A 13,086-nucleotide genomic window follows, 5' to 3' on the forward strand; every position below is an offset into this window, starting at 1 on the left:
TTGTTATTTTCATTTCCTGGTTTCCTGGAGCATTATCCAAAAGAACAGGCAGAATTTGTCAAAGGTTATGAAACAGTCAAATGTGTTGGTTACCAGTATCGTCTACACGTCATCTTTGGGCAACAGGTGCAGCAGTAAGCCAGAAACACCAAGGTCAGAATTGCCCTCTTACAAGAAGAGTTACAGCTTTGGCGATTTTTCCAGCACTTAAGTTGTGCTATTCCTTTAATACTGGTTTTGTTACTTTGAACATTTGATTGTTTTTTTAAAGCATTTGCATATTGTCATGTGTCAAGTTGGATGTATTGGCACTTTAAGAAAAATCTAAGTTTCAATGCCATCATTTGGATGTTGATGTTTATGCTATAGACAGAATTGTTTGTAAGATCAACGTGATTATAAGCTAGTAAAGCAGATAACAACTTCCCCTTTCACTCAAAGTGGAGATAACCATTTGTTCAACCCTAGTATGTAAAAGTACTCAGATAAACACAGAGTAAGTGGCAGCATTTGGTGACTGAAAGTTTCACTCTGACAATCTTGGCCCGGTTTTGTGCTGTGTTACAAAACACTTACGTACCTGCTCAAGCAAACTTCCTTATCATTTTGCATCATCTGATCTGGTTTTGTAAGTTCTGTCAGCCAACACATACACACACTCTGCAGTTGGAACATGCACAACTTACCTGCTTGTGTAACTGGATTCTTCAGCACACACTTTGGCATCATCTGCTAATAAAATTAAATATTTGCACGGGTCAAACTTTGCAGTGTTTGCCGTGTGACGGTGGTGATTCCCGCAGAGATTCCCACACCCCGGTCCAACCAAGTGTTTGTTGGGAGAATTATGTTTGTTTTCTAGCATACATTCACCCACATGGCAGGTTTGGTGTTAATATTTGCTCATAACTAGTCATAGAGCAGTGGAGGCTATAATCTCCAAACAAGACGATTTTTGCGTTGGAAAAAAAATCTCCCACCCCCTCACGCTTCACTTTCATAATCCCCTCTTTAATATCTCACATTGCCAGTGGCATTTGCCTCCTGCAAAATGGAGGATTGGATTAGTAATGTCAGGAATGTAATGAAGGAACATGATTGAACGTGTCACTCGGGTGTTTGCGTTTGGTGGCCCAACGTGTTTCCCCGACGCATAAAGGGTGGAATGGCTGTGCTCCCTTTTGAGCCAAGGGAGGCTCAACAGGATAAGAGCTGCTACCGACTCCAGATGCCTGTAAACCCAGATCAAAAGCATTGGGTCGTCCTTCTGAAGCCGCTGCCCAGCTGACAAATCATCTTTCGCTGGAAATAAGTTGCAGGAGAATTACAGCAATTGTCTTCTTGCTGGAACATGAGTGAAAATACAGCGTAAGCTCTGCGTTCTGTAGCACTTGTTTGGCCCTGTGGTGGAATCCAAGGCTCGTGTATGTCAGGGATGCGAGCGGAGTTGAAAGGCATTAAACTGAAGCTCAGGCAAAGCAAACTGCAGCCATCAGCATTAACCCTCCGACTGCATTTCTCTTTTTCTCCGCTCGCTGTGGTCGGGCCAGTCATTCACGTAGTCTTTGATTTCAGTTTATCCTCAACAGTAACTATGAATCATAGGGAGTTATTTGTTCAAACAGCATCTGAAAGTTGACAAATTAAAAACAAAAAAGGGTAAAAAATTGCTGCTCTTGCACAGAAACAACAGAACGGCTGACAAAAGAGAAAAAGAAAACACAAAACCCCACAAAGGCTCGTCAGTGAAAGGAGGCAGAAAGAGAAAAGCAAAGCCAGCTAAATCGACTCGTAGAAAATAAAAGGTACCACAAAAAAATCATTATTTGCTCTTTGCCGAAGTGGCAGGTAGAGCAGCACCAGCTCTTTGCAGCTGCCTGGTGTTTATTTCACAGCCTGATCGAGCTGTATACCCGCTGCATGTAGCCACAAGCCCCGGGCTCCAAAGCATTTAGACCACGCTGTGCCCGAGGTCTGCACCTGTCGGCATGATTGATGAAAACTTCCACCTCCACAGCCACGGCGCAGGTAGCCACACACCGCTACTCATTGCTCACTTCATCTGGGAGCGCTGAGGAAAACTCCTCAGTTTTATCAATTTGAAGAATTTGTTGTATCAATAGATGCAGTTTTTGAACTGAGGACAATGTTAGTTACTTTCTTAATGCATCAACTTTTTTTAGTCTGTTAAAAGTCGTGAAATTGTTCATTATGTATTAACTGTCAGTCAAAAAACAACGTTTAATTTGCTTTCATCTTTGTCAAAGATGGACAGAAACAATATCAACAAAAAAAGTATAACATATATATATATATATATTTCTCTAATTGACAAAATTGACGTTGACATTAATTCAGCGCTAAAGGTTCTGTAATAATTGAATGTTTTTGACTTCCAGGCCACCTTGACTTCAGTACAAATGTATTTCTAGTCTATAATCATGGCTCTTCACTCCAAAAAATGACAAGCAGTGATGCACAGCACGAGGGAAAGAACACTAACTTGAAGGCTTTCTGTTCTTTTTGGGTCACTGGAGTTTATCTAACAAAGCAATCAGCAAACCAACAAGACGGGGGTCACGTTCTTTATCAAAAGACGCTAAAAATAACAAACAAGGACGCCCTTATGTGTCTGCATGGAGGTCGGGCGCTGGACAAAGACGCCCTTCTCTACCAAACCCACAAGTTTGGATCTCCTCATGCCTCAGAGTTTCCATGGCCGCTGCCTTTTTCTTAAAGGCACTTTTGGTTTGTGCTGTTTTTAATATTCCCCCCGGTTGCCCCCTCATCAGGAGCGAGGCGTGCTTTTCAAACTGTGACGTCATGAGAGTGAACTTTTTCCAGAGGCGGGTGTTTCCCTCCAGGTGGGGGGGGGGGGGGGGTGACGGCTGAAAGAAGGAACTGTACAGTCAATGCTGCTCTGTTTCACATTTATAAACCACAGTTCCATACTGCATATTCAAAATGTTGGGCACAGTGGTTCTTATAGGCGCACGCATACATCGAAGGGGCTCAAAACGAATATGCGAAGGTGCTTTCAGTTATGGATTCTTCCAGCAAATAGAACGTTCTCTCCACTTTAGGTTGACTTATTAATTCTTGGAATTTTTCTTTTAATGATTTACATTTTTTTTCTTCTAGTTTTGGAAAGCGATCAGCGGGCAGCGTACGACGCGGATGTGAGTGCATCGTCCTGGAACCCTCAGAGATGATTGTGGTGAGTCCCATTGTTCAGACTTTTATAAAAGTGCCAGCAGCACCTAGACTTATTCATCTGTCTTCTATGTTACTATACCTTCAAATTACAATCTTTCATTTTGTAATTCCATAATGTGAGCAAACCATTATACCCATGTGGGTCAACAAGTGCAGGCTGCATACAACAGAGTAATTTAGTGTAATGCCTTTGACAGTTTGCCCTGTGATGTTTTAGAATAATCTGTGTAAGCACCACCTATCGATATTTTATTGCCGTGTTAAAGCACGGCCGTATTTTAACCGTGTCTTTGCTGGAGTCCTTCCAACGTGTGGGGGTTATGTGAGTGCACGCCTGGGAAGAAGCTCTGTCCCACTTCTGATGGAAAAGCAAATGCTGACTCACAGAAGAAGCTGTTGGGTAACTATCGTCACCGTCTCTGTGGGGCACAGAGGCAAGAGGTAGCGACACAATGGAGTCATCTGTGCAGCAGAAACCCCCGAGGCCACTAACATCACAACAAATGCAGCGCTGCTAATTTGTTTTTGCACTAAAGGGCTCGGTGGTAGCCTATATTCCAAACAAAATCGACCTTGTGCAAATTTCGAACAGCTGTTAATCTCAGATTGCTATCAGATCGGTCTGTGTGATGAAACACCACAAACCAACAAGAGAACCCTGAAAACCGCTTGCAGGGACGACAAATAAACCACAGCGATGAATAAAGCAGCTACTGAGTATTGTCATTATCTAGTAATCTCTAGATTAATTTTTCCAATAGCCAATTAATTGCTTTGTGTATATCGTGTCCAAGTAACTGTCATGACCCTAAAAATATTCAGTTTACTATCAGAGGAGACAGAACTGAGAAGCGAGAGAAAGAAAATGTTTAGAATTTTTACATGAAGTAGGACTTCAGTCTCCAATAATCAAATGTTTTCTTTTTCATCAACTAAATTATTAATCCCTCAATTATCACAAGACTGAAAACCAGCAAACTTAGAACTGGTTTGGAAAGGTGTTGGTTCCTGTTTACACCGGAACACATGTGCTCCGTGTATGTGAATGGCCATGGGAATGTGTTTTCAGGTGTATTAGTGATTAGTGACAGAGATTAATACTGATATGGAGCTCATCTAGACATGATCATTTTTATTTTTAATACAAAAACATATTATTCTGGATGTAGCCCCAGTGTGCTGAGAGCTGTGATCAAATATTTTGACTACCTTTTACTTCAACCAGCCAAATTGCACACTCTCTTGTTAATTAAGCCGGTATAAGACACCATTCTTTCTGCAAACTGCTAAATGCATATTTTGATCTGGTTTCTAACGTAGCATGCCTCTTTAAACTCACACACATGCAACTACCTAACATACTCTCCACCATTTCTATCACATACAGATCCATCCTGTGCCATATTTGTAAAGGAAAGGCATCAAATATAACCAGTCTTGAAATAGTTTGAAATAACGACTGGTTGGCACGGAGCATCTCAGTAATCTTCCTTTCACATGTTGTAATTGCTGCGTCTCCATGAATGTGTGCTGTAGAAGAGAGGGAGAGGGGGGGGTTGCTTCTGATAACTGAGCCTCTACTGTATCAGACACACAAACTCCCAGTAATAACACCCCTCTGCGCCGCTCACTACAGACAATTGGTGGCCTTACCCCACTTGCTATTATAGGTGCCAACCCGCCCTATAATCAGTGAGAGGGGTTTTTGCGCCGCTGCAACATAGAAACATAAAGATCACACACAGGAGAGATGCACACACGCACACCTGCAAAAGAATGAAAATAAGCCGCTCGTGTGTCCGTACTGTACACACACACACACGCACACATACACACACTGCTTAGATTTGCAATTAGACACACAATCACACTTTTGCTCTCGCTCACACACAACTCCCCTGCCGTTGTCATGGCAGCAGTTGGTACGGCAGAGAGAGAGAGAGAGAGAGAGGGAGGTAGAGATTTTGGCGGTGTAATCCCAAAGGCTGAGCGGTGTGAAATGTGAAGCCGCAGTGAAGGTGGCAGGAGAGGAAGAATAGTCCCAAATTTAAGGAGGAGAGGAAAAAGAGAAGAACTTAGATGTGTCGTTCCATCCTGACCCAAAGCGTCCAGGGAACAGTGTGGTCTCATCTAAGAAACGTTTAGCCAGAAACACTTCAGAAAACTGTGGAGCATGACTTCACTGACTTTTATGTTAAAAGTGTCATCCTGCGCCAGTTTCCACTTGAAAGTGTATTTTTTGGATTTCCAACCTGATTTAATGTGTTATTTCATCGCTAATATGTTTAACAGAGTCGAGAGCATCTCTGTTTCTGTGTTCATCTGTTACTCTGCCAGCCTTCGTCTTCAATCTATTCCCCATCAGTCCTTTCAACCTCCTTCCATTCAAAATCCCCACTCAAGCCTCTGCTTCTTTCCCCTCTCTGTCTCTTATCTCGTTGCGAGCGCCCTTTGACGTAGGTGTGCAACGTGTAGCCCACACACGCTTCTATTTTTACGCAACGAGAGAGGCAGAAGGCAGGGAGGAGGAGTAGGAGGAGGAGGAGGTGGAGGAATGGTAGAGTATCGGAGGAGGGTGGGGTTTTTGGGATGAGTGTGTGTGTTTTTCGGGATGGGCGTGAATGAGGACGAAGACAGTAACTCCCTCATCGCTCTCTCTCCCTCCCCTCCGCTCCCCATCATTTCCAGGTGGACTATATGGATGAAAATGAGGAGTACTTTCAGCGGCAGGCATCGCACAGACAATCCCGTCGGCGCTTTCGGAAGATCAACCAGAAGGGGGAGAGGCAGACAATCATTGACACAGTGGATCCGTACCCCACCGGGAAGCCGCCCATAGCCCGGGGATACCACACGGTGAGTTGCACATGCAGTTTTGTGTTTGCCCCTCGCTGCAGCGGATCGCTGTGTACCCACAGAGGTAGCTTAGTGTTGCTGTGTTTTGCCGTCTTTTGTGCTCTTGTTTGTGTGTCATGCTTCTGCATTAGACCCTGTTGTGCAGTCTCGCTTCAGAGCGTAGCTGAAGATTTGTGTTGTCGTCCTGTTTCCTCTGTCTTTGCTGGTCGTAGCTAACTCTGGGTTGTAGGTTGTTGTGTTTTCGTGTGTCGTCCCTTGCTTGATAAGGGAACTCTTACTACAGTGGCCTGTTTTCCTAATCTTTGCTGTGATCTATCCTCCCTGTAGTGTTGAATTGTTGTCTTTCCCATTCTAGTTACATTAGAGTTGCGGCTCTTCTGTTTATTTTGTAGTGCCTGCTGGCTTCAGTGTGTCACAGTCCTCTCTTTAATAAGAGTATTTGCAATTCTTTGAGCATCACAAATGCTTCTTCAAAAACCCTGTTTGTCTGTGCTTGTGCTTTTTAGAAAAATCCTCCGATATGTGATGCTATTCATGTTTTTGCAGTGTTTTTGTCCAGCAGATGACTGCAACTCCCTGTACACCCTTCACAACACACTTAAGAGCATCATAGCAGTGAATACAATCATTGTTTTCTTGGCTTTACAAGTGACGAGTGCCCCGGAGAATATATTTTTCTCAAAAAGCATGTTGCTGTGTGATCATCATCCAACCATCTAACCATTGGAACTGGAATTAGTTTAGTTTGGAAGCATTGTCTCTAATGTGGTGGGTTGAGACCTCAACACGGGGTTTGAGATGAATATAAGATGATTGTTGGAGTTGGAAATAAAGAATTACATCAGTTGTTGGACGTCTCTCAAACGCGCCTTTGCCTCGTGGTTAAATTGTGCAACATTACATCTTGTTGCCTCTAAACTATTAAACTGATCTGAACAGGAGAAATTGCTTTGTACAACTGTACTGCTCACAAATATGATGAGCAACTGTAACAAGGGTTCACAAGTAGTTTGTATCAAAGGGTTACAAGCAAAACAGAATGGAAAGCTTTCTTAAAAAGTTGCAAAGCAGTTTGTCTCCTGATGCATTTCAGCCTCAATAATATCTGTTGATTTCATCACATACCGCTGTGAACAGCTGCTGAGAATACACCAACCTAGTTGACTGTTTGTTAATGACATACGAGAAGTACAAGTCTGTTTTGTCATTTTTATTTCCATTTTCCATTTCCATTTTTATTTCCAGTCCCGTTGACTTCCAGTTTGACTAGAAAAAGTAACTAGGAAAAGTTTTTTCAATGTAGTGCAATTAATGTCATCTAACATATCTTCATATTTATGAAGAAGCATTGCCTTTAATTGTTTGCATAATATTAATTTAGACTAGTGTTAAATAAGGATGGCAGTTAAAGATGAGAATATATTGTGACTGATTTGTTGGTTTTAGAGGAAACGTTTGGGAAAAGGAGAAAGTTGTGGGAGACAGACATCATCTTGTTTCATGAATCATTCACACGCTGCTTCTTTACAGTTTTTCCTATCACACATCATCATTCACATATACAGCCGTCGGGGGTAATTTGTAATTTCAGTGTCTTTTCCAAGGACACCTCAGCATGCAGACTGGAAAAGTTGGGGATCGAACCCCCGGCCCTTTGGTTAGTGAACAACCCGCTCTCCCTCCTGAGTCCCACCTGACAAATGTATTCTGACTTTTTAAAGATCCAATCATGGCACAGAGTATTGACTTTGCCCATCTGAAGGGATTCGACTCCAGCAGTGGAAAAGCTAGTTGCCTGTTGTCTTGCACCAGACGTTCTCCCCACTGTGTTTCCATTCTCTGGGAATAGGAAGCAAAGCATGTTCACACTAATGATGTAAATACCCAGCATGCAATTGCTGCACAGAGGTCTTCCTGTTCTGCACAATTTCACTGCATTCCCTTCATTCCAGACACTCCCATGGGGGGGGGGGTTCTGTCGGAGTGCGGGTTCCTCTCCTAACAATCACGCTTAAAAAGGAAAAACTGTCGTCAACATCATCTTTCCTCCTGCCTCAGCGCAGCCCCACCCTGGTTTCTAAATTTAGACCGCCTGTGTTTTTGATTCAGAAGACCGCACTGAACTTTCTCATGGCCCGACATCTCCCGTCACACACTCCACTCTTTTTCGCTCTCGTATCGTTCCTGTGGGAAGGATGGAGCGGTGCCATGGCAACCGGCCGTCCCAAATGGGCTGTGCTCGAGTGCACTCAGAAGTACAGTAGGGAAGGGAGCTAACTTAACACGAGTGCAGTCTGCCACCGCTGCTGCAGCTGCTGGTGACAGCGGAGGCGGACGGAGTGACAGAGCAATGAATCTGGACGGATGCTAAGCCCACATAGCAAAGCTAATCTCCAGCGTTTAGAATGCCAGGCACCGCTCAGATTTTCCTCCCTCCTACCCCGAGGCATATTTAGGAGGTGAGACATGCGGCGAGGAGTAACTTGGGATTGAAGAAAGGAAATCTCTTCCGTAGGAGAGGTTTTTTATTCAGCTTAGTCACTCCTGTCAAAGCAAACGTGAGACCAGGTGTGAAAGCATTCGAGGAATCCCTCTTCTGAAGACAGCCCAGCTCTTTCAATTTGATTCCGTCAACATAACAGTTTTAAGTAAGGCCGAAATGATTATCGTCACAATTTATCAAACTGCAGATAAACTTAGGTTTTATAAAAATGTAAGAAAATACTTAAATATGTCCGTCACAGCTTCACAGAGATGAAGGAAATCTCTTTGAATTGCTTGTTTTCTATAACCACCAGTCCAATACGTAGAGATATAACTCCAAAAATATGCAATTGACACCTTTTATAGCTTCTTATTTTTATTTTTTAGTAGTTAAAAGTGATTTTCCAGCAAAAATTCAAAATATTTTCTATGTAGATTATGGATTTAGGCCAAAGAGGTTTGTCTCAGACTAGATTTCTCTTTAATTCAGGCCATAGTAACAACAACGCTTGCACAACATGATAAATTTCCAAGATTACAAAGTAACCAAAGCTGCTTTGTTTCATTTCAAAATGATACGAGTGTAATGTAAAACTAAAAAGGCAAAAATCATTAGGGAAACAAATTTGAAAGTTCATCTAAGTGAGGATGAGATTATTTGAAATGAGATCAATTATTTTATAATAAAAAAGCAGAGTGAGGCTCTTCATGTGAAACTTAATGGCTTTTTGAAGATGATGAGATGTGACGGGCCAATGCCAATCTTTGTCCTCAGTGCTGCATCAACTCATCATCCTGATATAAGAAATCTCTGCTCGCCACAGGGCGACCTTGCATGCATGCGGCGAGAGCGGGTTGCAACCGCAAGGTCACAGGTTCGATCCCCTGTAGTGACCAGAGTATGAGAGAACAGCTGTGTGAGCTGCTGTTGTCTCTGGGCAACAGACTGAACATGCTCAGTCATTGTATGTTGCTCTGGAGAGTGCCAGCTTAATAACTAAAATATGTAATGCTGACCCAGTAGTGGGACTCCCAGTGGGAGTGCTCACGCACACACACGCATGCACACAGCTCCCCCCCATCCTCCACCAAGACCTGAGGCACAGCTATTGTCTGATGTCAGGATTATTTGTCTCTCAGGGTTTGAATTTAATACAAATTATTTCATTAATCTGTGAATACAATTTCATTTATATCTATTTGAACAATTACTGTAACTTGGAAGATTTGGATGAGACAGTTTTTTTCAGAGCCCATACAGAAGTTTAAAATTGTCTTGACGTGAACTTTTGTGTATTGATAAGAACAAGAAAACACAAGGGGCCTTATAATCAGGATGAATCGACATTTTGTTTTCACGTCATTATTTAGCAGGGTTTTCTGCTGGTGCACACATCGTCCAGCTGGGTGAAACCAGTGGCCAGCCGGGTGAAACCAGTGGCCAGCCCTGTGTGTGTGTCTGTGGGTGTGTTCATTGTTTCAAGAGTTGTTTCTTTCTTACAGAGGTCTCCTCCTTTCCAAAACAAATGGACCTGGTAAATAAATACACTTAAAACAGAGTGATGCGCTTTTACATTAAAATCTCTGTTTCTCTGATGCTGTTCTGGAGACATAGGACTCAGTTATAAGGTTATAAAATGGGACCTAAAACACGAAAGTAGTCAGCTGGAAGTGATTTAATATCTGACCTACAAATGCTGTCGCTGGTAAACGTCAGAAAGTTTAGTCTGAAATTGTGTTCTTATATATATGGGAAGGAGAATGTTATTTTGCCCTAATCAATCAGACATGAATGACGTATCTGTCCCGTCTACACAATTAACAGATAAAGGTTAAAGATTAAAGGATAACATCTGTCTAAGTCAACATAAAACTGAATAAATAGGAGCATTACTCTCAACCATCGTTACCGGCATTTTTGTCACCACTTATCAGTCATGTTTTTCTTCCTCTGGCGCAGGACGATAACATCCCCATTTTTAATCTGACCTACAAAACTTAAAAGATTGTCTCAGTTGGGTTTGCAACTTTGAAGACAGCTGTCTCGAGGAACTGCAACCGAGTTGCACCAGAGCTGCTCTCTCGTGTGCATTAGTGTCTCAGCTTCGTCCAGGAAGGATTGGATTGACCTTTGCAATATCTCTAAGGTGAAAGACGGCAGCTTTGGCATAACTGCACTGTTCAGATTTACTGTCGAAGACCACGCCTCATTTTCCCTCTTGTTGGGCAACATTAAAACCCCTCTGATTTATAGTATGAGTAAGTTCCTCCTGTTATTATGTCACCATAACTTACTGAAGAAAGTTATGCTCTTTCCCCAAGTATCGTCTCATTTGATTTCAGTAATGCAGTTGAAGCTGTCATCTAAAACGCTCGAGAAGTAACATGCACTTGTGGTTTTGACTTGAATTTTTTAGTTTCTCATCATTAGAAGCAAAGATGACAACCCGGGGATTTAAAGAGCTAATGACAGACGTGTAAAAATAAATGTATGTGTTCGTGCCCTGGTGAAATCAGGGCAGTGAAAGAGGACAGTGTTTAGTATTCAACATGTGTCCTGTGTGCTCAGAGCTGCGGGTTAACACTTGGGCGCCTTGTTCACAGTGGACACCGGTTATTTCTACCATCACTCTCTCTGTCTCTCTCTGTAACACACACACAACCCCATACTGCTTGATCTTTGTATATTCTCCCTCGCAGAGGCTCGCAATCTCCATTTTTCAGCACCTCTCCATTTTGCACTTTATCTCGCGCATTATCTTGCTCTTAAATATCAACAGCCATTTGTGCTGTCGAGCCACGTACGCACACACTCTCATACACACACATATATAAATATGCACACGCATGCATACACATACTTCCACTGTGATCTCTCTCTCAGCCGCTCTCTTATGGGCTTTGTCTGTCAATCAGTTTGAAATGACATGGTGCTATTTGCTTCTGTTAAGGCTTCATGTTTTCTGAATGCTTTGTCCATAACAAATTATAATGTAGTAATTTATAGTAATCTCCTTCACCCACGGTCGTCTTTTTGCTTCCCTCCTTTCTATCGCTTCTTTTAAACTCCTCCTCAGCTCCAAACACGACTCCAAGCTCTCCAAGCAGAGGAGTGTTATTCCTCCTCTGGGTTAACTCTGTGGCCAGGAGGGCATCCAAGGCCCCATACACAGCTGTTCTATAAATATACAAGCAGCAGGAGGCAGACAATCAATACTCCTTTCACTCTTTCCCTCCACCCGGGCTACCTGGTGGTTAGGGAGGCCGTCCTGTAATCAGAGGGTCACAGGTTTAATCCCTGTAACAGCCAATGTGTCCACCGGCAACCATGCGCTCTGTGCGAGTGTCCTTGACAATGACATTGCTCACTCATCTACTGACAACTTAAACGGCTTGAAGATCTTACTACAAGTAAAGTTAGCCGTTTCTCTGATGTGTTTATTTTTTAAAGTTGCATTTTGATGATTTCATATCTTACATGTTGCCAAGGCTGGAAGGTGAAAGATGAAAAATCAATGTCTGCAACATCCCGTTACCTTAGCCTAGGCTTGAAATGGGGGGGGGGGGGGGACAGCTAGACTAGCTCTGCCTTAGTAATTACATGATATACTGTGTGTTATACTTATACAAAAACCGAATGGTAAAGAGGACAATTTGTGTTTCTTTTATGGTTCCACATCAGCTCTTCCCCCTGTATCTTCAAACTAGCTGCTAGCTGTGGCTTCATATTTTTGCATACAGACAGGGCAGTTGTATTGATTTTCTTATCTACGGTGACCAGACATCCCAGTTTGTCTGGGATCGTTCCAGTTCAAAGCTGAATCTCTTGGGTCAAATATCAGGGAAAAAAAATGTTCCAAAATTCCACATTTACCACCAAATAGTCTCATGTGTTTCAGGTAACTCAACCAGTTTTCAAGGTGAATTTAAAACCTACTAAACATAGCACATCTTGATTGGAGTATTAATGTGTGGTTAGGGGTTGAAAATGTCCTGCAGTGTTAATGAGGATGAAGTGGTCTGTTCAGTAATCTGCAGGCATCTTCTAAAAAAAAAAAAAAAAATGTGTGTGCCAGCCAGAATAATAATAATGCGTGTGTCTGTGTGTTCTCTACCAGTCCTTGAGTAGGAGCGGTGAGAAAGTTGAATTTTCACCTTGAATATTAATTAATGTGCTAAGTCGAAGAACAACGAGAAATACTTTGCCAGGAGGTTGATATGATCTTTGTTTTCATTGTGAATAAAGTTTTTTTTATTGCTCACTGAAATTTAATTTTCATAGATATAATTACTACAGAAAAAGCACAGGGTGGCGGCGGTTCTTTAAAAGTTTTTTTCACTCAGTTTGGTGCAGAATGTACAAACGGGGATCGACTCATTTAATCAGAAAATCATCAAATCTAACTATCCATTCACTCATAAAAAGGAAAACACAAAAACAGTTTTAAATAACACACAAAACACAGACTCAAGCCTATATTCGGTAGAAAGTATGTCACTCTCCTACATGTCAACATGTCGGTGACGCTT

The 13,086-nt window shown here is 42.3% G+C and overlaps 1 protein-coding gene across 16 annotated transcripts in view; it reads left to right on the forward strand.

Annotated features, from left to right (window-relative positions):
• The window catches only part of rapgef2 (Rap guanine nucleotide exchange factor (GEF) 2), a 96,923-nt gene that overhangs the window by 45,811 nt on the left and 38,026 nt on the right, over positions 1-13,086 (forward strand). For all 16 annotated transcript variants that reach the window (XR_004615324.1, XM_034598990.1, XM_034598991.1 and 13 more), the window contains 2 exons: positions 3,142-3,217; positions 5,905-6,072. Coding sequence is in view for 15 of the 16 variants with exons in the window: in XM_034598990.1 (XP_034454881.1) it covers positions 3,142-3,217; positions 5,905-6,072 (244 nt within the window). In the remaining variant the exon portion in view is untranslated. The remainder of the gene's footprint in view (positions 1-3,141; positions 3,218-5,904; positions 6,073-13,086) is intronic.

The sequence above is a fragment of the Hippoglossus hippoglossus genome, chromosome 10 (genome assembly GCF_009819705.1).
Source record: "Hippoglossus hippoglossus isolate fHipHip1 chromosome 10, fHipHip1.pri, whole genome shotgun sequence".
Classification (NCBI taxonomy): domain Eukaryota; kingdom Metazoa; phylum Chordata; class Actinopteri; order Pleuronectiformes; family Pleuronectidae; genus Hippoglossus; species Hippoglossus hippoglossus.